Genomic DNA, 25926 nt, shown 5'->3' with positions numbered 1-25926 from the left:
CAGAAGAGCAGCACTGCATACAGAAACATCATCTTGTAAACTAGAGGAACACACAACTACACGTACCTCTGGAAAATACAGAAATAATGTGAGATCAATAAAAGTGGTGCTAATCATGTTGGAGGTCCATTAAATAATCAAAACGTGTTAATGCTTTACATACCAAGTGTTGTCATTGATTCCTTGTAGAGACGCCACACTGCTGCTTTTGTCATCATGAGATGGCAGCAGCTTTCCACCAAAATGTTTGTGTCCTGGGTGGCGTCCTGGTAACACTTGCATTATCCTCTGCATAGTTGTTGAAGTTCACCACTCGCTGCAAGTCCTTACGCTTCAGGTGTAACCTGTGCTTGCTCGGTCCAGCTCTCTTTCTGATGGGAGGCATTAGACCATTCTCCTTGTACTACTGGTGGAGGATAGTCAGGCTTGTTCTACTGATGCTGAAAGACAAATTCCAGATACAAGTATGTTGGCATTATTATACAATGATAAACGTAATCACCGTCAGACACACCTGGCTAACTTGATGGGTCACGTACTCATCTGAGTCTTTAGCTAGCTAACATTAGGCTATAACTAGAAATGCGACATGGCATACTATACACAGATCATAAACGTAAAGTTAGCTAGCGAGCCAGCCATCTGATGTCAGCTAGCTAGCGAACAGTAAGCTTTAACTTCGGGTATTTTGTTTAGACATGCAGCTAGCTGGCTAAACAATGAACCAACATAATCCCAATCCATAGAGTACTAGCAATACAAACTGATTGTCATAGCTAGCTAAAGTTAACCAAATAGGTTCAATGTTAGCAACGGAAGTACTCTAGGCACTGAACCAGTCGTACGCAGTGAGCTCATGGTTCATGACTTCTAATAACCTTCCTCCAGATTGGAGGGTTCTATTTATTAGTGGCATGTGTGTGTTAAACATCAGAAGAGTATTTTGGAGACTCCCTTCCACGTGTTGCAATTTGAGTGACTACTACCTCCTCTGTCGCTGTTATCAATGGCAATTCGAATTGTTAGGTCTCTAACCTTCTTACTGCTTATGACTGGTCTGACTGTTGCTAGCATTGGTAGTGGTACCCAAGGGGACCAGTTATCCTACCAATTCATTCCAAAATGTTATCCTACCGGAACATTTGTTTTGGGAGGTGAAAAGTCCAGTGGACTTCTTTTACAGCCAGTGTGGTACACCTCAGTGATATCTTAGGTGTGTACTAAGGTTATCCCCATTGAGTGGCCTGTCCGATCCCCTCTGTTCTCATGGGGAAGCTTACAACTAGATTTGTTTTCTGCTTTGGCAGCCTCGTATAATGTTGCAAGTAGTCTCGACCCCCACCGGCCTCGTTAAGGCTCATCATGGGTCTGGGCTAGTGTCTCGGGATCCCCCACCAGCACTTGGTGTTGGTATCTGAGGCACAAACGAAAAGATCAGACACTATGTACGAGTTGTCAGCAGTCACGTTATTAGATTGGCTGTAATCTTTCAACCAAATCTCCTGGTGTTTGTGCTTCAAAACACTCAGTGGCTGTCGAGACCTGTAAGTCAACACAGCGCCCGCGTGTGGCAATCTCTTCAGTACCTGCGAACTGAGATGAGGATATCTGTCTGTGATATCGTAAAGTGTTTGACCAGTGGGAGTCATCGGGTCAGTTGCGGGACTGACACCGTTAGTGTCATTGTAAGGAGTGACAGTCCCACACAAAGCGGAGGATGTATCATCGGAAGCAGAGTACACTCTGCTCGTCAATGCTTTTTTTGCTGAGACAGCTGCAGTGCTTATGGAAGTGTCCGAAGGGCAAGAGAAATGAATCTCATCTACAGTATTGCACGACTTCAAGGAGGATGTAAGTTCCTCATTCACATAGACTGCTGGCTCGAAATCATGAAAAGAAGGGTCACTCAGGTTTGCTGATGGAATGTGTCAAGATGTCGCAAGATGTCTCCTTAAAACACTCACTTCCTGAACTTGTTTCCCGACTCTCAGCGCACATAGTTATAGTATGTAGTTATGGCTAAATCTAGTTGTTTCTGTAGGAAACAATTTTGTTGAAGAGTTTGTGCTCGTTCTTGCAATTACTTTTACTTGTTTTGTTTTCAAACACAGTTCCTTGGCCAGCAAAATGTTTACATTTCATGCTTTTGTCATTCGGTTCGCTCCAACTGTCCCTTCATATCAGCCATTTCTAGCACGTGCTTCTGCTGAGCACTGCGGCACTGGACCGATGCCAATCTCTGATGGCGATACACAAGGGCTAAAGTGGAGAGAACCAATGACTGCGCCCGATGGTAGATTTTTCATGTTTTTCCGCTAGTGACATTATTAGGGTTTGTATCGCTGCTGAGGTCGGTGATCAATAATTGAATGGGTGATGGTTCACTAATTAGCAGGGGACTCGGAACCACCCCTTCTGATAGCTTGCACATTATAAAAAAATGTGGAGCTGCAAAAATGATTTGAGTCTATTTAATGACCATCAATACTGGGTAGGTAATGTGGGTGTTAGATGTGAATGAATTTGCAAAAGCACATTTATTTGCTGAATCAATGTTAACGCTAAATCATACCTGTATAGCTGTATAGATTATTTGGTAATTAAACTTTAATTAACCTGAAAGCAATGCTGTAACTAGGTTAAAACGTCTTGACGCACCCCATCCCGTTAGCGGGATCATTGTCATCAACACCTGCCAAATTCAGATAAAATTGCTAAACATATTTAATTTTCATGAAATCACAAGTGCAATTTAGATCCAAAATACCTCCATTTGTTTTGCGCGTTATGTTCTGAAATCCACAGGCTCGAGCCGTCACGACATCGCAGACGGAAATTCCGAATAGTATCCGTAATGTCCACAGAAACATGTCAAACGTTTTTTATAATCAATTCTCAGGTTGTTTTAAAATACATAATCGATCATATATCAACTGGGACAATCACTTTTTCAATAGGAGAGGGAGAGACGATGGCTGCCCCACTCTGTTGCGCTAGCAAAACTCATGTGAACACCCAGCTATCCACTGATGCAATGTTATCTTTCTCGCTCATTTTTCAAAATAAAAGCCTGAAACTATGTCTAAAGACTGACATCTTGAGAAAGCGATAGGAAAAGGAATCTGGTTGATATCCCTTTAAATAGAGCGAAGGCAGGCTATGGAATATGGAGCTTTCAAAATAGAAGCCACTTCCTGGTTTGATTTTTCCTCAGGTTTTCACCTGCAATATCCGTTCTGTTATACTCAGACGATATTTTGACAGTTCTGGAAACTTTAGATTGTTTTCTATCCTAATCTGACAATTTGTATGCATATTCTAGTTTCTGGGCCTGAGAAATAGGCAGTTTCAAATTGGTACGTTTTTCATCCAAAAGAATGAAAATACTGCCCCCCTACACTCAACAGGTTAATGTGGAAAAGTTTAAATTGTCTCATTTGTAGAAACCAATCCATTTGTATATTATTCAAAAGATCCATTTGAAAAAAGGGAAGTCTTGCAATTTTACCTATACTGAGAACACGATATTCAATCCGGTTGGAATTCGTTGGATAATATACAAGTAACCACTTGTTACAAACATGATACAACGTTGGTAGTCACAGAAATAATTCTTCAAAAAAAAAGAATACTGCCGATTCTTCATCCTTAGGGGTCACTGATTGCAGAAAGCTGAAATATAAAGGAGGCAGATCTTTCGTTTCCTAAGGCACACGGTGTTGCCGTGTGAACATAGAAAAAAATGGCTGCTCTCGCTTTGTTAGCTTTAGCATCTCATGCAAGCTAATCCTACTTTGTACACTTTCAAGCACAACATAGGATCTCCTTGAACAAGGGAACGGTTTTACTAATAACGTCTTACGTTCAGACCCTTTCGGCGATATTTGTTTTACCGGAACGCACGGTAAACAAAGAAATACACCGTTGGTCTAATCAAATTTGGGAAAAATCTGATTGCCAGCCCATTATGTCTCAAGAAATGAATACTGACCGAGTCTACTCGTTCCTGAGGCGTTAGTGACGGAAATAGTACGTTTGGCCCAACGCTCTATTTATCAAATTTATATAATTAGCTGGATTGTGTACTGGCACTAGACATTTTATCACTAACCCTTCGCTGACTATGTCAGAGAAGCAACACGGAGGAAACCTCTATGTATTGTTCAAATGGCAACACACACGTCAACAATTCCCGTCGACAACATAATCTGGGTGTATCATTTAATCTGCTTTTCAATTTCATATAGGCTGAATGCAACATGAAGGCCTCATTCTATCTTAGATTCCTCGCACGGGGGCATCATTATGTCATGTGTTTGACTGTTATTTCATCAAATTATTACATACCATGTTAAGTTATTACGCGATTAAATTACTCATGTAGCAATTAATTGTAATTTGGAAAAAGTTATTTAACGAATTACTATCTCCCGACTAAACTCTAAAGATATAAATATCTCTTACATCAGTCACAGTCAATTCATTAATTCATATTTACCTTCTATCAGTCTCATTCTGAATGTTGCAAAATCCTTTATCTGCACAAAACCTCAGCGATATACAAATTGTCTTAATTATTTTTTTACTAACTAAATAATCATGCAATGTACATATTTACGTGTGTATGTCTTTGCTGTCTCTCTTGAAAACACTTGATCCGTCTGGGGAGTAATCTGACAGAAAGACTCTGGTTTGCCCACCAGAGATTAAAGTCTTTCGTAGTGTAGCTCTGTTATAATGGATACGTCAGACGTACCAATGGTTGTTCATAGGGAAATGTTCTCCTCTCGTCTTCGGTCGAGTTTCCTAGACTATTTTACATATACAGCTGCAGACTGTGAATGTGTAGTCTTTTAGTTTTCTTAACCATTTCAATGTGTACAGCTGGCGCTGTACGTAGCTGTTCTGGTGGAGTCTAACCATTTGATGTCCGGTTCAACACCGTCCTCCTGCTTGGTCTATAGAGTGGTAGCCATTTCAATGTGGGGACTCCCATCCTTACGTTTTCTTGACTAATGTAAATTTTGTCACGAGTCCTATAGTAATGAATTCGACAGGATTGTTCTTTAAGTACCCACGGACCATTCCAACTGTTTTGGATTTCAGAACTATTGTTTCATTATTCAACCTTTTGATATTACCGTTCTGGCGGGAGGAATCTCCTTTGAACAAAGGTTTCTTTTCCCTCAATCCTGCCAAACCCAAAGGCAGAGTTACTACACGGTATTTACGACCGGTCATAAAACTGGTGGGGGGAGTCTGACATGATCCTCACCCAACAGGGCAAGTCATGACACCTTGATGACAGCTTTGCACACTCTTTGCATTCTCTCAACCAACTTCATGAGGAATATTTTTCCAACAGTCTTGAAGGAGTTCCCACATATGCTGAGCACTTGTTGGCTGCTTTTCCTTAACTCTGCGGTCCAACTCATCCCAAACCATGTCAATTGGGTTGAGGTCAAGGTGATTGTGGAAGCCAGGTCACATGATGCATCACTCCATTACTCTCCTTGGTCAAATAGCCCTTACACAGCCTGGAGTTGTGTTTTGGGTCATTATCCTGTTCAAAATTCTATCTTTTTTGCAGGTGCATGGTAACAGTTGAACAAGATAAAGGAAACCTGCACACTGCTCTTGATCATTGATCTTTAATAAGCGTACGTATCGGCCACATGGCCTTCGTCAGAGTCATTGTCCCTTTGAAAACAAATTATAGTCTCACTAAGCACAAACCAGATGGGATGGCGCATCGCTGCAGAATGCTGTGGTAGCCATGCTGGTTAAGTGTGCCTTGAGTACTAAATAAATCACACAGTGTCACCAGCAAAGCACCCCCACACCATCACACCTGGCCCTCCATGCTACCCCATGGGAACCACACATGAGAAGATCATCCATTCACCTAATCTGTGTCTCACAAAGACATGGCGGTTAGAACCAAACATTGCAAATTGCAAAAAAGGACAGATTTCCCGACTCGTTTGTTCGTTGCTCATGTTTCTTGGCCAAAACAAGTCTCTTCTTCTTATTGGTGTCCTTTAGTAGTGGTTTCTTTGCAGCAATTTGACCATGAAGGCCTGATTCACGCAGTCTCTTCTGAACAGTTGATGTTGACATGTGTTTGTTAAATCTAATATACTTATTCACTGCAGCAGAGTTAACTCTGGGTCTTCCTTTCTGTGGCAGTTACATCATAGCTCTTTGATGGTTTTTGTGACTGCACTTGAAGAATCATTCAAAGTACTTGAAATGTTCCAGATTGACTGATCTTCTTGTCTTAAAGTAATGATGGACTGTTGTTTCTCTTTGCTTATTTGAGCTGTTTTTTCTATGATATATACTTGGCCTTTTACCAAATACTATCTTCTGTATACCACCCCTACCTTGTCACAACACAAATGATTGGCTCAAACGCATTAAGAAGGAAAGAAATTCCACAAATGAACTTTTAACAAGGCACACCTGTTAATTGAAATGGATTCCAGGTGACTACCTCATGAAGCTGGTTGAGAGAATGCCAAGAGGGTGCAAAGCTGTCATCAAGGCAAAGGGTGGCTACTTTGAAGAATCTCAAATATAAAATATATTTTGATTTGTCGAACACTTTTTTTGGTTACTACATGATTCCATATGTGTTATTTCATAGTTTTGATGTATTCACTACTATTCTACAATGTAGAAAATAGTAAAAATAAAGAAAACCCTTGAATGAGTAGATGTGTCAACTGTTGACTAGTACTGTATGTCCTTGTGGAAAACACTGTAACCTCCCCCAACAGTTTTTTTCACCTGCTATGTTATGTTAGTAGAGTGAGAATACAGTGTTTTGAATGAATGGGGCAGGTGTCTAAGTTAATACTTGTGATGCCACAAACTATAAACGATGTGATTAACTTTTGCCATTTGTTATACATCTTTGTAGTAACAATAGTAGTGGGTAACAATATAGTGAAGTATTTGTTTTAGGTTGTCATTTGCAATTATGTGGTGCAGATTACCAGATCTCACAATACCTGGAGAGTGTGTTTAACATCCCAGAAACCACATTAGTATGATATAGCAATCTTAGAAGAAGCACTTCAACTCGACTTTCAAGAAAGACTAACGGGAGCTCTTCTGATGTGGTGGACTGGTCTATTGCTCTAAGTGTTTGGTTTCTGTGGTTTGGCCAGGCGGTAGCAGTACTGACTGCAAGCTATCCTGTGGGTCACATGCCGTACGGCTGGCTGACAGAACTACGTACGGTCTACCCCGCCTTCGACAAGGTAAGACTAGGTTGTTTACATTGACTAGTAAGTAAGGCCATTTAGAGTGGCCAGGTACCTCAACCTAATAAACTGTTAAAGATTATATGAACCTTAATGTGGGTAGCACAGAAATGCCTTGGTATTTAATTACACTGTAAAATTGTAAAACTACAAGGCCAGCTTTGTTTTATTCTTTCAATAAAGTAAAAGTGCATCGATACCACATATTTTCAAGTAAATACCAGGTAAATAGCAATGGAAACAATATTGTAAAATAAAGTGCCTCCTTAATGTTTTTATGTAGGAGATGCTTCTCTGGGATGCAGTTTACAATGAGTTTGGCACAGTATGGGCTGATTGCAGTGGTGCAGATACTTAGACCAGGATTCAATCAAAGGTGCGTTGTCGCCAAGCAAGCTTAATTTGCCATGAATGTGATCTCCGCAAACGTCGGAAAATTGGCTTTTAAAAAACGCATTGTCGGTAGTGCACTTAACAGCTTTGCAACGCACTTCTGAATGAATCCCTGCTTCAGTTCAGTGAGTTTATTGATAGTTTGTGTAAAGGTCAGCAGACAATGCCTAGCTGTCCCATTAACTCAACTGTCACTGTTCTGTATTGCTCTGTTTATACTAGTGTGACATTACTGAAACTGCAGTAATTACACCACAGAAATATGATATACATAATGCCACTGCACCATGTACTTTGGGGGAGTCTGGATTCATAGCGGACAGCTGGAATTACTGTGGCTCCCGCTGACATTTCGTAATATTTATAGGTAAACAAAGGTGTGGTGAGCAGAGACCAACCTGCTCCAGGAAGTTTAAGGGCTGTTAGGAAAGTCACTGTGTGGTTTACTTGTGCTGAGTCATACTAAGGTAGTTGCCTCTTCAGCCATGATTGAGCATAATATCAGTCCATGTTTTTTTACAATACATTTTTAGGGGAGAGTACATTTTGTTAAGACATTGTTCTCATAATGTCATTGTTGGTTGTGGTATTACCTGTGTTAACTATAGTTGTGAAGCCTGTTGTTACTAAACCAAAGTCTCACAATGATTCTAAATGTCATTTGTAAATCGATTCTATGGTTTACGTGAAGATTCGGTCGGGATTCAATCAAATGCTTGTTGTCGACAAGCGCATTGCAATTAACTTGTAAAGGTGATTTAAACATGAGCCGATATCCACAATGCACCATGACGCCGATCTTCGTGGATGTTGAGAAATTGCAACAATGCGCCTTTGATTTAATCCCAGCCTTAGCCTACTGAGTTCATTCACACCTGTCATGTATGTTTTGTTTGTTTGTTTGTTCTTCTTTGCCCCCAGAACAACCCCAGTAACACACTGAACAACATCAATACCACAATCTCCAAATCCCACATCAAAAAGTTCACATTTGTCTGCGTTGCACTTTCTATTACGGTACGTTCAACCTTGATCTTTTGTGGATGGAAAAGAATGTGTTTATTGCTTTTAGGTCTTTAAAAAGCTTACATTGTTATACCATGAGTGACTTGATGCGGGCCATAATTCTATGATTGCAGATAGTAGGTTTCTTGCATTGTGCTTTCACCTTTCAGAAATGTGTTTGATGGAGTAGGCTGACGTTGCCCCTAGACACTGATCTTGGGTCAGTTTTACATTTCCCCAACTAATGGTTAAATGGGCCATATGATTTTAAATTAATGATATATCCCCATTGATTCTTGAAGAATATAACTTATCCATGTCGCATGAGCTTTGTTCAACTGTCTTACTCCATCGGTAACCCAAAATTAGCTTGTTTTGCTCCACACTATACAATGCATTTGTAAAGTATTCAGACCCCTTGACTTTTCCCACGTTTTGTTATGTTAAGCACCTTTGGCAGCGATTACAGCCTCGTCTTCTTGGGTATGATACTACAAGCTTGGCACAACTGTATTTGGGGAGTTTGTCCCATTTCTTCTTTGCAGATCCTCTCAAGCTCTGTCAGATTGGATGGGGAGCATTGCTGCAGAGCTATTTTAGTTATTGGGGGTTCAAGTCCGGGCTCTGGCTGAGCCACTCAAGGACATTCAGAGACTTGTCCTGAAGCCACTCCTGCGTTGTCTTGGCTATGTGCTTAGGGCCATTGTTCAGTCCGAAGGTGAAACTTTGCCCCAGTCTGAGGTCCTAACCTGCTTCAGAGCACTTTTCATTAAGAATCTCTCTGCACTTTTCTCCACATTCTCCATTAATTCCTCCAAGAATCTTTAGATGCCTTTTGGCAAACTCCAAGGGCTGCCATGTACCTTTTACTGAGGAGTGGCTTTCGTCTGGCCACTACCATAAAGGCCTGATTGGTAGAGTGCTGCAGAGATGGCTATCCTTCTGGAAGGTTCTCCCATCTCCACAGCTCTAGGAAGAGTCTTGATGGTTCCAAATTTCTTCCATTTAACAACAATTGAGGCCACTCTGTTCTTTGGGACCTTCAATGCTGCAGAATGTTTTGGTACCCATCCCCAGATATGTGCCTTGACACAATCCTGTCTCGGAGCTCTACGAACAATTCCTTTGGCCACGTGGTTTGGCTTTTGTTCTGACATGCACTGTCAACTGTGGGAACTTATATAGACAGGTGTGTGCCTTTCCAAATCATGTCCAATCAATTGAATTTACCACAGGTGGACTCGAATCAAGTTGTAGAAATATCTCAAGGATGTTCAATGGTAACAGGATGCATCTGAGCTCTATTTCGACTCTCATAGAAAAGGGTCTGAATAGTTATGTAAATAAGGTATTTCTGTTTGTTGTTTTTAATACATTTACGAAAATGTCTAGAACCCTGTTTTCGCTTTGTCAATATGTGACTCGTTTCAGGAATCTAGGCATATATCGCTTAGTAGAACTGCATATAAGTGTTGCTCTCCACTTTCTGGAGGGCAGAGTTTTGAAATCAGTGGAATTAGAGTATGATAGCGAAGAGTGAGATTGATTTTCATAGCAGCATATTCTGGATGGAGGTGTCATTGTTGTAAGTTAGAAATTGTTTACCAGTAACAGTGGTAGGGAGACCACTGAGGGGTAGCTGATCCCAGATCCGTACAAAGGGGAAACTTCACCCCAGAGTGAGATTGATTTGCATAGCAGCATATCCTGGATGGAGGTGTCATTGTTGTAAGTTAGAAATTGGCAGTGTCTTTTTCAGATTTTTCCTGTAAAAAACAATAACACACATAAATACAATATAGACATCAAACTACACATCCATATAGACGTTAATATACACATCAAACTACACATCCATATAGACGTGAATATACACGTTAATATACACATCAAACTACACATCCATATAGACGTGAATATACACGTTAATATACACATCCATATAGACTTGAATATACACATCAAACTACACATCCATATAGACGTTAATAAACACATCAAACTACACATCCATATAGATGTGAATATACACGTTAATATACACATCAAACTACACATCCATATAGACGTGAATATACACGTTAATATACACATCCATATAGACTTGAATATACACATCAAACTACACATCCATATAGACGTTAATATACACATCAAACTACACATCCATATAGATGTGAATATACACATCCAACTACACATCCATATAGACGTAAATATACACATCAAACTACACATCCATATAGATGTGAATATACACATCAAACTACACATCCATATAGACTTGAATATACACATCAAACTACACATCCATATAGATGTGAATATACACATCAAACTACACATCCATATACACATCAATAAACACATCCATATAGATGTAAATATACACGTTAATATACACATCCATATAGACGTAAATATACACGTTAATATACACGTTAATATACACATCCATATAGATGTGAATATACACGTTAATATACACATCAAACTACACATCCATATAGACGTAAATATACACATTAATATACACATCCATATACACGTAAATATACACGTAAATATACACATCCATATAGATGTGAATATACACGTTAATATACACATCAAACTACACATCCATATAGACGTAAATATACACGTTAATATACACATCAAACTACACATCCATATGCACGTTAATATACACATCCATATAGATGTAAATATACACGTTAATATACACATCCATATAGACTTGAATATACACATCAAACTACACATCCATATACACGTTAATATACACATCCATATAGATGTGAATATACATCAAACTACACATCCATATACACGTAAATATAATATACACATCCATATAGATGTAAATATACACGTTAAATATACACATCCATATAGATGTGAATATACACGTTAATATACACATCCATATACACGTTAATATACACATCAAACTACACATCCATATAGATGTAAATATACACATCAAACTACACATCCATATACACGTTAATATACACATCAAACTACACATCCATATAGACGTAAATATACACGTAAATATACACATCCATAGAGATGTAAATATACATGTTAATATACACGTCCATAGAGATGTAAATATACATGTTAATATACACAACCATACACAAAAAGCAAAACACAATCATGAGGTTACAAGCAGGATGAATTCACAGCCAGATGTGCTGTCTGTACTGAACAGGTCACACCATGAGATTGAAACCTTCATGAAACCTTTATAAATCCAGCATACCGTGCCTCACAATCTTTTATCAAGGTTTCATAAAGCCTCTATAAAGTCTCCTTAGTTTACCAAACAAAGGACATTGGGTGACCAACGCTTCAGTAGTCAAATCTGCATCATTGACTCAACCATCAGGGGCTGGAGAATGTGCTGTTGTTTAGCCTCTTATACTTGAAATATAATCCATACTAGTATCTTCACTTTCCTACTATGATTGCTTATCAAAAGTGCTTGAGCATTGGAAGTGTCACGTTTGTTGTAAGAGATGGACCAAGGTGCAGCGTGTGTTGAGTTCTACATGTTTATTTAAAGTGAAAGTGACTTCTTCAACAAAACAAATAACAAGCAACAAAATGTGACTACGTGGTGCAACAAGCAAAAAACCAAACAATATCCCACAAACACAGGTGGGAAAAATGGGTACCTAAATATGATCCCCAATTAGAGGCAACGATCATCAGCTGCCTCCAATGGGGAACCATACAAAACACCAACTTAGAAATATTGAACGAGAACACCCCCTAGAACCAAGAGCTCTCTATGGTCAGGGCGTGACAGTAACCCCCCCCCCCCCCCAAAAGTGCGGACTCCGGCCGCGAAACCTGAAACCAAATGGGGAGGGTAGGGTGGCTAGTGTCGGTGGCGGCTCCCGGTGCGGGTTGCCGTCCCCGGCACTGGGCTGTACGCCTTGCATGGACTGGGTATCGGCGCAGAGGAAGGCTCTGGCCTTGGAGCTGGACTGGACGCCGTGCCTGGACTCTCTGGGCCGTTGACCCTCACTGGACTCTCTGGACCGTTGACCGTGCCTGGACTCTCTGGACCGTTGACCGTGCCTGGACTCTCTGGACCGTTGACCGTGCCTGGACTCTCTGGACCGTTGACCGTGCCTGGACTCTCTGGACCGTTGACCGTGCCTGGACTCTCTGGACCGTTGACCGTGCCTGGACTCTCTGGACCGTTGACCGTGCCTGGACTCTCTGGACCGTTGACCCTCGTCATCAATGTTGGTTTCATGAATATTATTGTTTAAAGTAAAAAAACAAAAGGATCTCATCTAGTTCTCCAAAGCCCCCTACTTTCAGGCCTCTTGTTTTAAGGAGAGCCTCGACAAGTCTCGACTCGTGTCTGTGACCCACACGGGTAGAGAACATTTTTGCAGTTCCAATGTTGTGTATTTTCCAGCCCAGGTCAGTGCTGTCTACACTCTTAGAATTAGTGGTGACTTGCCTCCCGGTGGCGCAGCGGTCTAAGGCACTGCACTGCAGTGCTAGCGGTGTCACTACAGATCCGAGTTCATTACCAGGCTTGTGCCGCAGCCGGGCACAACTGGGAGACCCATGAGGTGGCATACAATTGGCCCAGCCCAGCGTTATTCAGGTTAGGGTTTGTCCTTGTCCCGTCGTGCTCTAGCGACTCCTGTGGTTGGCTGGGCACGCTGACACGGTCGCCAGGTGTATGGTGTTTCCTCCGACACGTTGGTGCGGTTGGCTTCCGGATTAAGCGAGCAGTGTGTCAAGAAGCAGTGAGGCTTGGCAGGATCGTGTTTCGGAGGATGCACTGTTAGAATGATAAATAAATGTATATTATATATTAGAATATGTCATATGCATAAACATTAAAGGAACATGTACAAACTGACATTTACACTAACAGGTGACCAAAAATAACTATCTGAAAGCCACAACTCCATAAAACCACACCTTCAATCTGATAGGCTGCCACGTCTACAATATATTATTAGAAACGTTCAAAATTGAACCCCTACCATCACAAAACGGTTCCGGTTCGAACCCTTAATGAACCTATTTTTTACACAATTGGCTGGAAAGACTCAATTCTTCAGGAAGCTTAGTTTCCCATCACTAATTAAAATGTGTCTGTTATCCATCCATTGTTTCTGCATTGTGACCAGATTTCCTGGTCCCTTCCTTTATGCAAATTATTTCACAGCTTTTCTTTCAAAATAATATGATTATTTTTAAATTGCAAGACACATATTGATGAAATCAGACAATTGTTCCACCTATCAATGATTTTACAGGGTGGAGTAATGCTGATTTGAAATGGTTTCTCTGTCCAGACCTGTCTACACTTGTAGACAATGTGTGTCTAACTACCTTCGGAGCTGGGCAAGGATGATATGATCACAATGTGTCTTTTGATTGTCGCCACCCGTCTAAAAATGTGGTCACAATCAGAATGTGGACATGATCATGACAAAGGAAGCAAGTTAGAACCAAGTATAATGAGTGCTTTTGTAAACAAAGTGTGGTCAGAGTGATGAACTGCTGACTCCATATTAGGCTTTGCCCCATTTAGGCGTTGTGGTCTAAGTAATGGAGGGCTGTCTTTCCAGATCAGTTTGTACATTCCTCATTCTCTGTGTTCAAGGTAATGACAAAGTGACTCAAACAAACCTTTGCCCTAGATAAGGTATATGCATGATGCTAGTATTCAAACCCTTCCCCATTTCCACATTTTGTTATTCTAAAATTGATTAAATAACTTTTTTCCCTCATCAATCTACACACAATACCCCATAATGACAAAGCGAAAACATTTGTTGTTTTTTTATGTATTAAAACACATAAATACATTATTTACATAAGTATCCAGGCCCTTTTCTATGACACTCCCGTTTCCATTGAACATCCTTGAAATGTTTCTACAACTTGATGGGAGTCCACCTGTGGTAAATTCAATTGATTGGACATTATTTAGAAAGGCCCCACAGTTGACAGTGCATGTTAGAGCACAATCTGGGGAAGGGTACCAAAACATTAGTTTTTTCGTTTTTAATACATTTGCAAACATATCTAAAAACCTGTTTTTACTTTGTCATTATGGGAATTTTGTGTAGATTGATGAGGGGGGAAAACAATTTAATCAATTTTATAAGGTTGTAACATTAAAAAATGTGGAAAAGGTCAAGGGGTCTGAATACTTTCCAAATGCACCGTACAAATGTAACACAGTCCATTCATGTGTCACTAGCGAGCCCTCCTCAAATCCTAACCTTCACAACGAAACCATGGAACTGACCATTGATCAGGCCAGAGTAATGTAACCCTAATCCTAACCCCCTGTGGCTTCAGACAGTGTTAACTCTGTGTTTGGTTTTGGCTGTCCAGCTATGCTTTTTGGTGTTCTGGACGCCCCACATCTCGGAGAGGATCCTAGTAGACATCATTGGTGTGGACCATGCCTTCGCAGAGCTCTGTGTCCCTCCACTGCTAATCTTCTCCTTCTTCCCTATTCCAGGTAAGATCCAAATAGGGAATCCGTGGAAGTGGAATGTTTGAATTTGTCAACAGGAATGTAATTTTAGTTGTTGTCCACCCATTAAAGGTAGACTCATCCTAAACAGGAGGGGAACTTCCTGCTTACCGATGTAAAAATAAACAACTCATTTATACATGAAAAAAAATCATGTATTTATTTTACCATGACAGTGACCATCCGGGCTCACCTGACAGGCTGGCTCATGACTTTGAAGAAGACCTTCGTCCTTGCTCCCAGCTCTGTCCTGCGCATCATCGTACTGATCACCAGTCTCATTGTACTCCCTTACATGGGGTAAGTAAAGTGCACACTTCTGCTTTCACGGGTCTCACAAGTGTTCACTGCACTACTTGCCAATCTCTTGAGCATGGAGCTAGTGTCATTAGAATGATGTGAAAACCTCAATGCTGTGAGTGTGCACTCAATATCTCAGAACAAGTGTTCACTTCACTACTTGCCAATCTCTTGAGCATGGAGCTAGTGTCATTAGAATGATGTGAAAACCTCAATGCTGTGAGTGTGCACTCAATATCTCAGAACAAGTGTTCAACTTATCATTCGCTAGGCTCAAAAGTGGCCACTTCACCTCTGATTATTTTTAATCTTATTCCCATGCTTGGGCCTAGTGTTCACTTAGCCAGTTACTAGTTTCAAATCTGTCAATTTTACCACAGCTCATTCCTGTTGTTTTCTTTTATTGGGAGAAGTGTTCACTTCACTACTCACTTTTTAAAATGTTAACTTTTTGGGCCAGTTTAGCAGACACCGACTAAGCCTAGACCAGATGTTTAAAAAAGCTTGTTTTTTTTGTGGTTCTTTGTGGCTCAGTTGTTAGAGCATGGCACTTGCAACGCCACAATCGTGGATTTGCTTACCACTGGGGTCACCCATATAAAAATTGTATGCATGCATGACTGTAAGTCGGTTTGGATAAAAGTATCTGCTGAATGACATTTGTGGCCTAATTATATTGGCACCCTTGTGCTTTTCTTAAATAATTCACCATTTCTTCTAGAAATGTAAATAACTTTGTTATTGGAAAATGCTAAACTGACCCAAGATCAGTGTTCAGGGGCGACTTCAACCTATACCAATCCGAGGAACCATTGAATCCTCACCTTAATAACCATTAGTGGGGAAAATGCTTAACTGACCCAAGATCAGTGTTCAGGGGCGACTTCAACCTATACCAATCCGAGGAACCATTGAATCCTCACCTTAATAAACATTAGTGGGGAAAATGCTAAACTGACCCAAGATCAGTGTTCAGGGGCGTCTTCAACCTATACCAATCCGAAGCGCCATTGCAATCATTGGCGCCACCTCCTGGACGTGAAGTGTTTTTGTGCAGAGACACAGGAAGGTTGTGGAGAAATGTATTGTACATCCGTGTGTGAACTAAGCGCTAGTCTATGAAGTCACCAATCTACTTTTTGTCACGCTTCAGTTGCTCTACAGTGGACCTCATAACTTAGTGAACCAGTGGTACTATGTCCCAAATGGCACAGTAATCCTTACATAGAGCACTACTTTTGACCAAGGCCCATAGAGTTCTAGTCAAAACTAGGAAATATGGTGCCATTTGGGACAAAGTGTGGGTCAGTACAAAATAACTGCTTCATTGAAAGTGACCATAAGTTAGTTAACTATTTACTAAAAATACAGTATAACTTTGCTTACGTGAGGTTATCTTACGGTCTTTACCGGGATTTAGTTTATTTTCAGTAATACATATAGTACATTTACATTTAAGTCATTTAGCAGACGCTCTTATCCAGAGCGACTTACAAATTAGTAGTAATACACAAGAAGTGTGAATGCTGGCTAACTGAAGGTGTATGAAAAGATTTGTACTTTTACTTCACTACATTCCTTATGAAAATATTGTACTTTTTGCTCCATACATGTTCCTTGACACCCAAAAGTACATGTTACATTTTGAATGCTTTTAGCAGGACAGGAAAATAGTCAAATTCACGCACTTATCAACTGAACATCCCCGGTCATCCTTACTGCCTCTGACCTGTCGAGTCACTAAACACATGATTAGTTTGTCAATTATATCTGAATGTTGGAGTATACCCCTGGCTTTACGTACATTTTTAAAAAATATTTTAAAAATGGTGCTGGCTTGTTTTCTTAATATAAGACATTTTGAAAGGATTTTTACTTTTGATACTTAAGTACATTTTAAAACAAATACTTTTAGCATTTTACTCGAGTAGAATTTTACTGGGTGACTTTTATTTTTACTTGAGTCATTTTCTATTAAGGTATCTTTACTTTTACTCAAGTATGACAGTCCACCACTACGTAGAAGATGCACCAAGTTAACAGTATTAGTGGGTCAATTTCCACAGCAACCAGGAGTGTTGAAGAACGAGGCTAAACTTCTCCTCTGTTTTGGTCCCGTTGCTGCCATGTTGTAGCAGCATGAAGCTGCGCGCGTACATGTCCTTGGCTTACATTGTAAGATGTGTATTTCAGGGTGCATGGAGCCAGTCTGGGAGTTGGGTCTCTCCTTGCCGGATTCCTTGGAGAGTCGATAATGGTGGCAGTAGCTGCCTGCTATGTCTATCGAAAACAGGTAAGGTGCACAGCATAAACCACATGGCAATCTGGGGCCTAATTTAGAACACATTCGTAAGTACATATTTGATAGTAAATTATGTGTTCAACAATATCCATAGCAACAATTTGATTTATGAAAATATGCCATTTATATAGATTGTGCATGAAAATGTGGGATTTAATAAATGAAACCTGCTTATTTGTGACTAACACTTTATGGGTGTTTACAATACTTAAACCACATTTTCACATATTTTAAGAAAAGATCGCATGCAGAAATCTACTATAAAAACGTAAGAACTTTTTAGAAATGAGCCCCTGATCTGCTAATGTTGCACCATGAATGAATCTGGATCAGGGGCTCATTTCTAAAATGTTCTTACATTTTTATAGTAGATTTCTGCATTAACTTACCAGCAAATTTGCGATTCACTTGCAGTAAACCGTGGGAACCCAACCTGATTCAGGACTCCACATAGACCTTAAATGCAGATGTTCATTATGATATTTGTGTTAGTCATCAAACCTGGAAAAGGCAATGGCATGGGAATTATTAGCAGCACAAATATGTTATACTGTATGTGGCTTGTTATTGCTACAATTATCCAGTTGTAAACTCCTAAGAGAAGCAACTAAGAAAGAAAGTAATCATTATTAGTTATCACATCAAATAAAGGTGAAATAAAATATAAAACATTTTAAGTGTTTATAACTCAGGTGATAAAAGACATTTTTCCTCCATGTAGAAAAAAAAGAAAGACACAGAAGTTGAAGAAGTGGAGGAAGGGGAAGAAGACTTGGCACCAATGAATGATGTGCGGCCCCGGCGACGAATGGACGATATCGTGGAGGAAGACGAGTGAGCCGAGGATGCTGAAGGACTCTTGAAGGACATGCTGGGGGATAGTACAAGGGAGTTCCCTTGTTTTACTGGGGCAGTTTTTCAATCATTTTTGGCAGCCTGTTGATACCCCCCGTTTAACCTTACTCTCCAAACCTCATAAACTGTGTGTCTAAACAACACTCCTTTATGTTTCATCTGATTGCTACCAAGCCAGTGAAGCACGGTAAAGATGCTAACTTGTACCAAAGCAAATGTTACTCATTTAACTCCAAATGTTCGCCAAACTTTTCTGTGCTGTCGTCCTCTACTTTTATGAGCTATTATGAGGAAACACACAATTTTACTGTACTGTACAACTTCAACTGCTTGGAAAACATATATTTTGTTTTACTTTGAATGTATAAGATAAATCATGTAGAATAAGTAACGATGCTGAGATAGGTCTTTGTGTTGTGACCTTTTAACTTTATTTATTTTGGCTGTACACCAGTTGGGGAACAGTTTATGGTTCCCAATAATAAACAATAAAATAACAAATGTGATATATTAACCACAGATTTCTATCAAAGTTGAAAATGAAAAAGGGAGTTTTAAATAGTTTCCTGGTGTGCGAGTGATGGTTTGGTGCCATTATAAAACATTTATATTATGTTGTTGATGTAAGAAAACATCGTCAATTTCTGCATAAGTGATGTTAACTGAAATGGCGGGTTGGGGGGGGAGGTGGGGTTGACTTGACAACAGTTGTTTCTTGTTTTTATATCATGTCTGTTGTAGTATTCTATTTGATCTCAGGATGTAACTCCATGATACCTACCGTGTGGTGGTGTCGTTGTTGATCTCCCCCCCCCCCCCCCCCCACACCCATTCTGTATTATGAACTCTCCGTTGCCGATGATGCACAAGTATTTAAAAGTGTCTGAAGCTTCTGTACGTTTTCTATAGATTGTAGTGAATAGCGAAGTCTTACCAACTCATGGGTCCTTCTGTATTTCAAATATGACCGCTAAAGCCCTGTCCAGTGTAACAAGAGCAAATATTACTTCTCTTATTGTTGTCTATCAAAGGGACAGTTCTATTCTACAATGATTAAAGGGTGATTCTGTCGTTTAATTTCCCTCTGAGAGTGTTTTTACTGTAGGACAGTATTTTGTCCCCTTCCATTCAGTGGCTGCTAAACATTTTTAGCTAGGCATTCAAAAGTTCCTTTCTACCCAAGGGCATCCACACTTGTGACTGAATTGCCGTAGCATGGATAAGAGTGGTCAGGGATCCCACTGTAGTTGGTTTTGGATCTGTACCTCATTTAGATAGGAAGCTATTGCAAACAAGTCTTATAAGTAATCTATATTATAATACCGTAAAACATCAACTCAGGGATTTGCGTCCTAGACATTTTGAAAAGATTTTCTTAATTTTGGGCTCAGAAGAGGCACATAGACCAGAACCATAGGCTACTAGATTCTACTGTTTGGTATTTTGGTTTATTTTACCTGTTTTTTTTTGTGTGGTCGGTAGCTGGAGATTATCTGAGGTGTCAGGAGACACTAGAGTCACACTCCAACACAGGAGGTTGGTGGCACCTTAATTGGGGAAGACGGGCTTATGGTAAAATGGAATGGTATCCAACTAATTTGATCCCATTCCCTTCATTCCAGCCAGTATTATGAGCTGTCCTCCCCTCAGCAGCCTCCTGTGCTCTCCACTAATCTATCATAGTGAGAGTCATTCTGCACCTATCTATCAGTCAGTCATTCTCCACCAATCTATTAGGTCACAGACAGACTGGTAGGATTGTCGACCATCTGCCGGCCGGGGGCATCTCTTGCACAGACGGCCGGCCATAATTTGCAAACCGATTCTACATTTAGAAGCATGCAAAAATGACTTCCGTCAGTCGCTATAACACACCGCGCCGACAGCAAGCGAATGGCGAACCAAAAGCCCCTTACTGTGCAGACCAACAATCAATCTGCTGAGTTTTCTCCTTTAGAGTCATTCTCCATTAAACAAGACCGGAGTCAGTCAATCTCCACCAATCTCAACCAAGATTTGTCGCGAGCTTGCACCACTACAGCCGATGCTTGGCAATGTGCATGGTGATCTTTGGGTTGCGTGCAGCTGCTCGGCCATGGAAACCCATTTCATGAAGCTCCTGATGAACAATTCTCGTGCTGACTAACCATTTTTATGCACTACGCGCTTCAGCACTCTGCAGTCCCGTTCTGTGAGCTTGTGTGGCCTACCACTTCGCTGCTAAGCCATTGTTGCTCCTAGACAGTTCCACTTCCCAATAACAGCACAAACAGTTGACCAGGGCATGTCTATCAGGGCAGAAATTTGATGACCTGACCTGTTGGAAAGGTGGCACCCAATGATGGTGCCACGTTGAAAGTCACTGAGTTTTTCAGTACGGTCAAAGTTTGTCTATGGAGATTTCATGGCTGTGTGTTTGATTTTATTCACCTGTCAGCAACGGGTGTGACTGAAATAGCCAAATCCATTAAGTTGAAGGGGTGTACACATACTTTTGGCCATGTAGTGGACCAGCAGATAACAACAATAGTTGTCCAGTGAGAGTTTGAGATGTACGGGGGAAATCAGCCGAAAAGTAAAACTTCTTTTGGTAATATACAAATAAAATAAATCAACATGTTATTATTTCATCACCTGATCTGATGAGATGTAATTCTGCTGAACTGGCTGATCTGAAGTTAACATTTCGTTCATGTTTGCAACTATAGTTATTTTGGGTGTGTTTGTGAAGTACAATGCAATCTCTATCTCCGATAATAATCAAAAACATCCAAAAACAGTAAGTTATGTTGAACTTTGTCACCGAAGTTGACACATGGTTTGATTTGGGAGAAATGCATTGCTATGCATTGCTATAGGAAGCAATAGCTACATGGAATCTCTCGTCATTGATTACTTTTACAGCTGTGGTAGTTGGATAACACACTGGTAATAAAAACAAATGTATATTTTGTTGATAAAGCGTAACACAGGAATATATTCAATCTCTCTTCCCCCTTCAACAGCTAAAATTGATGAATTAGTTTTCACTCCTCAATCTACACACAATACCCCATAATGACAAAGCAAGAACAGGTTATTAGACATTTTTGCAGATTTATAAAATAATAACTAAAATATCACATTTACATAAAGATTCAGACCCTTTACTCAGTACTTTGATGAAGCACCTTTGGCAGCGATTACAGCCTTGAGTCTTCCTGGGTAAGATGCTACAAACTTGGCACACCTGTATTTGGGAAGTTTCTCCCATTCTTCTCTGCAGATCCTCTCAAACCCTACTCTGCCGACGTCGCCACAACGGACAACGACTGCATCGGGTCGGGGGTACTGTCACGGATCCCTCTGGAACTTTCATTGTGCACATCTGGCCCCACACCTGGCCCACACCTGGCCCCTACGTGACACATGTATTGTTCTAATGATTAAGGGGCTCGTCCTGGGTGATAATCATTGTGCGATTGTGTATTTATTCAAGGTACTCCTTGCTTTTTTGTTGTGTTTTGTATAGTGTTTGTTTGGTCTTTGTGCCTGTACATGGCACGCTGTAATTTTGGTAAATAAAAACCCCTATTACGCATTCTTGCGCCTGCCTCCCGGCCCTTTATGCCAACGTGACCGGAGTGCTACAGAGATGGTCTGGTAGGTTCTCTCCTCTCTGCAGAAGAACTCTGGAGCTCTGTCAGAGTGACCATCGGCCTCAGTTTGGCTGGACGGCCAGCTCTAGGAAGCGTAATGGTTGTTCCAAACTTCGGAGGCCCCTGTTCTTGGGGACCTTCAATGCTGCATTTTTTGGTACCCTTTCCCAGATCTGTGTCTTGACTCAATCCTATCTCGGAGCTATACGAACAATTCCTTCGACCTCATGGCTTGGTTTTTGCTCTGACATGCAGTGTCAACTGGTGGGACCTTATATAGGCAATTGTGTGCCTTTCCAAATCATGTCAAATCAATTGACTTTACCACAGTTGGACTCCAATCAAGTTGTAAAAACATCTCAGGGATGAGCAATGGAAACAGGATTTTGAGTCTCGTAGCAAAGGGTCTGAATACTTATGTAAATAATTTTTTTTTTGCTAAAATGTATAAAAAACTGTTTTTGATTTTGTTACATTTCTTGCCTTGCCTCTAGACCGTAGTCGGAATGGCTCAAGGGAGCCTTCACTTGCTAGCTCTAGGGCCAGAGCAATTTACAGATGCTCTGTGGTAATTCCCACATTTGGGGATCTTATCCGCTGCTAATGACGAGCAAGTCTGGAATTCCACTGTAGTTAGCTTTTATTAAAACTTGCACATCATTTGAAGTAGTCCGAATGACAAAATAAAATAGTGAGCTAATGGAATAAAAAGAACGTGGCTCACAGTCCAGCTCCATCCCCATCACACACAATTGCATTCAAAACCGAAAGATAACTTACTAAGTTACCCATAATGCACTTCAGTGTTTTAAAGCTATACACAATGCATATAATATAAAACTGTCACAATTTACAGTCCCACCTACATCAGTGTGTTTTGTTCTTTTTTTGGAGATGGGGTTATAATAATGCAGCAATAAAAAATGTTTAACAGTTCGTATGTAACAGTTCAACATCAACACACAATCACCGAACTGGTTCTTTTGTTCCTCTTTGGCCTCCCTGTGGGAGTTTGACCGAAAGCAGGGCGAGTAACAGTCCATGCTTGGCCTTGATGCATTATGCTACCCACACTAGACTGAACTCCATCTGGTGTCGCCGACCAACTCACAAAAGAAGTGGTATCAGAAGCAAGCTCTGCGTCCTTCTCACTACCATTGTCACTGTTTTGTTCATCCATGAAAAGGGTGGGTAGATCCAGATCAGAATCGTGGAGGCCTGCATCCAGATCAGGACGACAAGACCTCTGCAGGTTGCCATGATTCAGCGTGTGTTGACACCCAGCTGTTGTCTAGAGTGGTGCGGGAGTTGTTGACTTTGTTGTGATGAACAACCTTCACCTTTGTTCTCGGACTCTTCTGAATCCGGTAAACCAAGTCATCTAGCTGATAGGATGATCATCCAGCTGATCCCTCATAGGATGGTAGGAACTTCCTAACTTTATTCCTTTATTTAAGTACATACTGTGTCACTAACGTTGTAGTGTGTCCTTGCGACATTCTTGCCATACTGTTTTTTGGCATGCTCCACAGACCGACCCAGCACTTCCCTTGCAATCTGGTGAGCAAGTTCCAATATGTCTCGTAGCTGTGCCACACACTGTGGATGCGTCTTGGCGTGATCGTGATCGAGTGGCAAGCCAGTCACCAGCTCGATGGGTTCTGTTACTTCTCTTCCAAGGAGTATCATGTTTGGAGTAAACCCTGTTGAGCTGTGCTCTATAGGCCATCACAGTGAATGGAATCATGAGGTCCCAGTCCCAATGACGATTGCGGCCTGAAATGGGTTGTGTGAGTCTGTTCGATTCCTAACAGTTCATACATTCTTTGGAAGACTTCAGACTCGAAGTTGGAGCCTTAATCGCTGTGGAGTGTCTGTTGGGCTCAATAGCAGCATACCCATTCAGCTGTCAGAACTTCAGCCACTGTCACGGCTTGATCGTTTGGCAGAGGGTAGGCTTCCATCCACTTTGTGAAATAATCTTGAACCACCAATATGGAGCGATTGTAGTGTTCTGTCTCATTCATGGGGCCCATGAGATCAATGGCTATCCTCTCCATGGGTACTCCCACACGGACAGTGCCCAAAGGTGCTTGGGGATTCCTCGAAGGTCTGGCTTTAGCGGCACAGCTCGCACATGTACGACACCATAGTGTGACATCCTCTCTCATTCGTTACCAGTAGTATCTTGTCTGCAGCCGGGCAAGTGTCCGTTCCACGCCAAAGTGACCAGCTACTGGGCCATCCTGCATCTGCTTCATGATGTCCGTTCTGAAACACTTGAGGTAGGAGTATCTGTGGGTAACTCAGAGAATGCTGTCCTTGACATACAGTCTCTTCTACTGGCTCGAATAGGCCTTAGACGCTGGCCCGAAAGGCAACACATCTCCCCACGATGGGTTTTCCTGTCCTTCCTTGAGCCATCTCTTGATGGGGCCTATATCAGAGTCAGCCATCTGAGCTTGACGTAATTCCTCAGTAGTATTAACTTAAGGGGGCTGAATAATTTTGCACGCCCAATTTTTCTGTTTTTGATTTGTTAAAAAAGTTTTAAATATCTAATAAATGTCGTTCCACTTCATGATTGTGTCCCACTTGTTGTTGATTCTTCACAAAACAATACAGTTTTATATCTTTATGTTTGAAGCCTGAAATGTGGCAAAAGGTCGCAAAGTTCAAGGGGGCCGAATACTTTCGCAAGGCACTGTAGCTTCTACAGCGTAATCAGCTATGCTGGAGCCGAAGTCACCCTGCACTTCCTGGTGCCTGAAACTATCATTGTTATGGTTAGTGTCCTGTATAGTGCAGGGGTAAGTCTGGCGGCATGACCTCCTGGACAGGATGTCAGCATTTTTGTGGTGGCGTCCTGGACGATGTATGACCTTGAAGTTATGCTCCCCAAACTTCTCGAGCCACCTTGCCAATTGACCGTCTGGTTCCTTCATCCTTATGTGCCACCAAAGGCTGCTGTGGTGGGTGCGCACGATGAAGGGTCTTCTGAGCAGGTCTTGACGGAGGTGTGTAGTGAACTCCACTACTGCCATTAACTCACTCCGTGTGGTATAATAGTTTTGCTCGGGGGGGGGGACAACCGCCGGCTCCCATACGCTAATACGTGTTCCATCCTGCATTTTGGGAAAAGACGGCTCCAATGACGAAGTTGCTGGCATCTGTATCGAGGATGAGGTCGCCGCTGTCGAGTGGATATCCCAGTGGTGAGTAGCTTCTTTAATTGTTTGAATGTTTGTTTGAATGCCTCCTGGCACTCTGGCGTCCGACGGAAACAAGCATGCTTCTTTGTAAGCTCATGAAGGGGCTTGGCTACAGTAGCGAAATCTTTGACAAATCGTCGGTAGTAGGAGGCTAGGCCGATGAACTGACGGACTTCTGAAATGCAGGTAGGCTGGGGCCATTCTTGGACTTTAAGAATTTTCTGGTGATCTGTGGCTATGCCGTGTTCGGAAACGATTTGCCCAAGGTAGGTTACCTGTCGGCGGAAGAGACAGTACTTGGAGGGTTTCAATTTTAGGTTTGCTTGGTGTAGCCGATTGAACACGTCGCAGGTGCATTGCAGAGCAAAAAGGCATCACATTCCACTCAAAGAGGCCCTTCCTGCTGCAG

General features: G+C 41.2%; 1 protein-coding gene across 5 annotated transcripts in view; it reads left to right on the top strand.

Annotated features, from left to right (window-relative positions):
* Positions 1-19737, top strand: part of ankhb (ANKH inorganic pyrophosphate transport regulator b) — a 90756-nt gene extending 71019 nt beyond the window's left edge. For all 5 annotated transcript variants that reach the window (XM_046322517.1, XM_046322519.1, XM_046322520.1 and 2 more), the window contains 6 exons: positions 7176-7268; positions 8586-8681; positions 15066-15195; positions 15387-15510; positions 17704-17803; positions 18534-19737. In XM_046322517.1, the coding sequence (XP_046178473.1) occupies positions 7176-7268; positions 8586-8681; positions 15066-15195; positions 15387-15510; positions 17704-17803; positions 18534-18650 (660 nt within the window). In that variant the 3' untranslated portion in view covers positions 18651-19737. The remainder of the gene's footprint in view (positions 1-7175; positions 7269-8585; positions 8682-15065; positions 15196-15386; positions 15511-17703; positions 17804-18533) is intronic.
* The last annotated feature ends 6189 nt before the right edge of the window (positions 19738-25926 follow it).

This window comes from Oncorhynchus gorbuscha, linkage group LG22, assembly GCF_021184085.1.
Source record: "Oncorhynchus gorbuscha isolate QuinsamMale2020 ecotype Even-year linkage group LG22, OgorEven_v1.0, whole genome shotgun sequence".
In the NCBI taxonomy this organism is placed as follows: Eukaryota; Metazoa; Chordata; class Actinopteri; order Salmoniformes; family Salmonidae; genus Oncorhynchus; species Oncorhynchus gorbuscha.
Note: the sequence above shows the minus strand (reverse complement) of the source record. Positions and strands in the feature narration are given on the sequence as shown.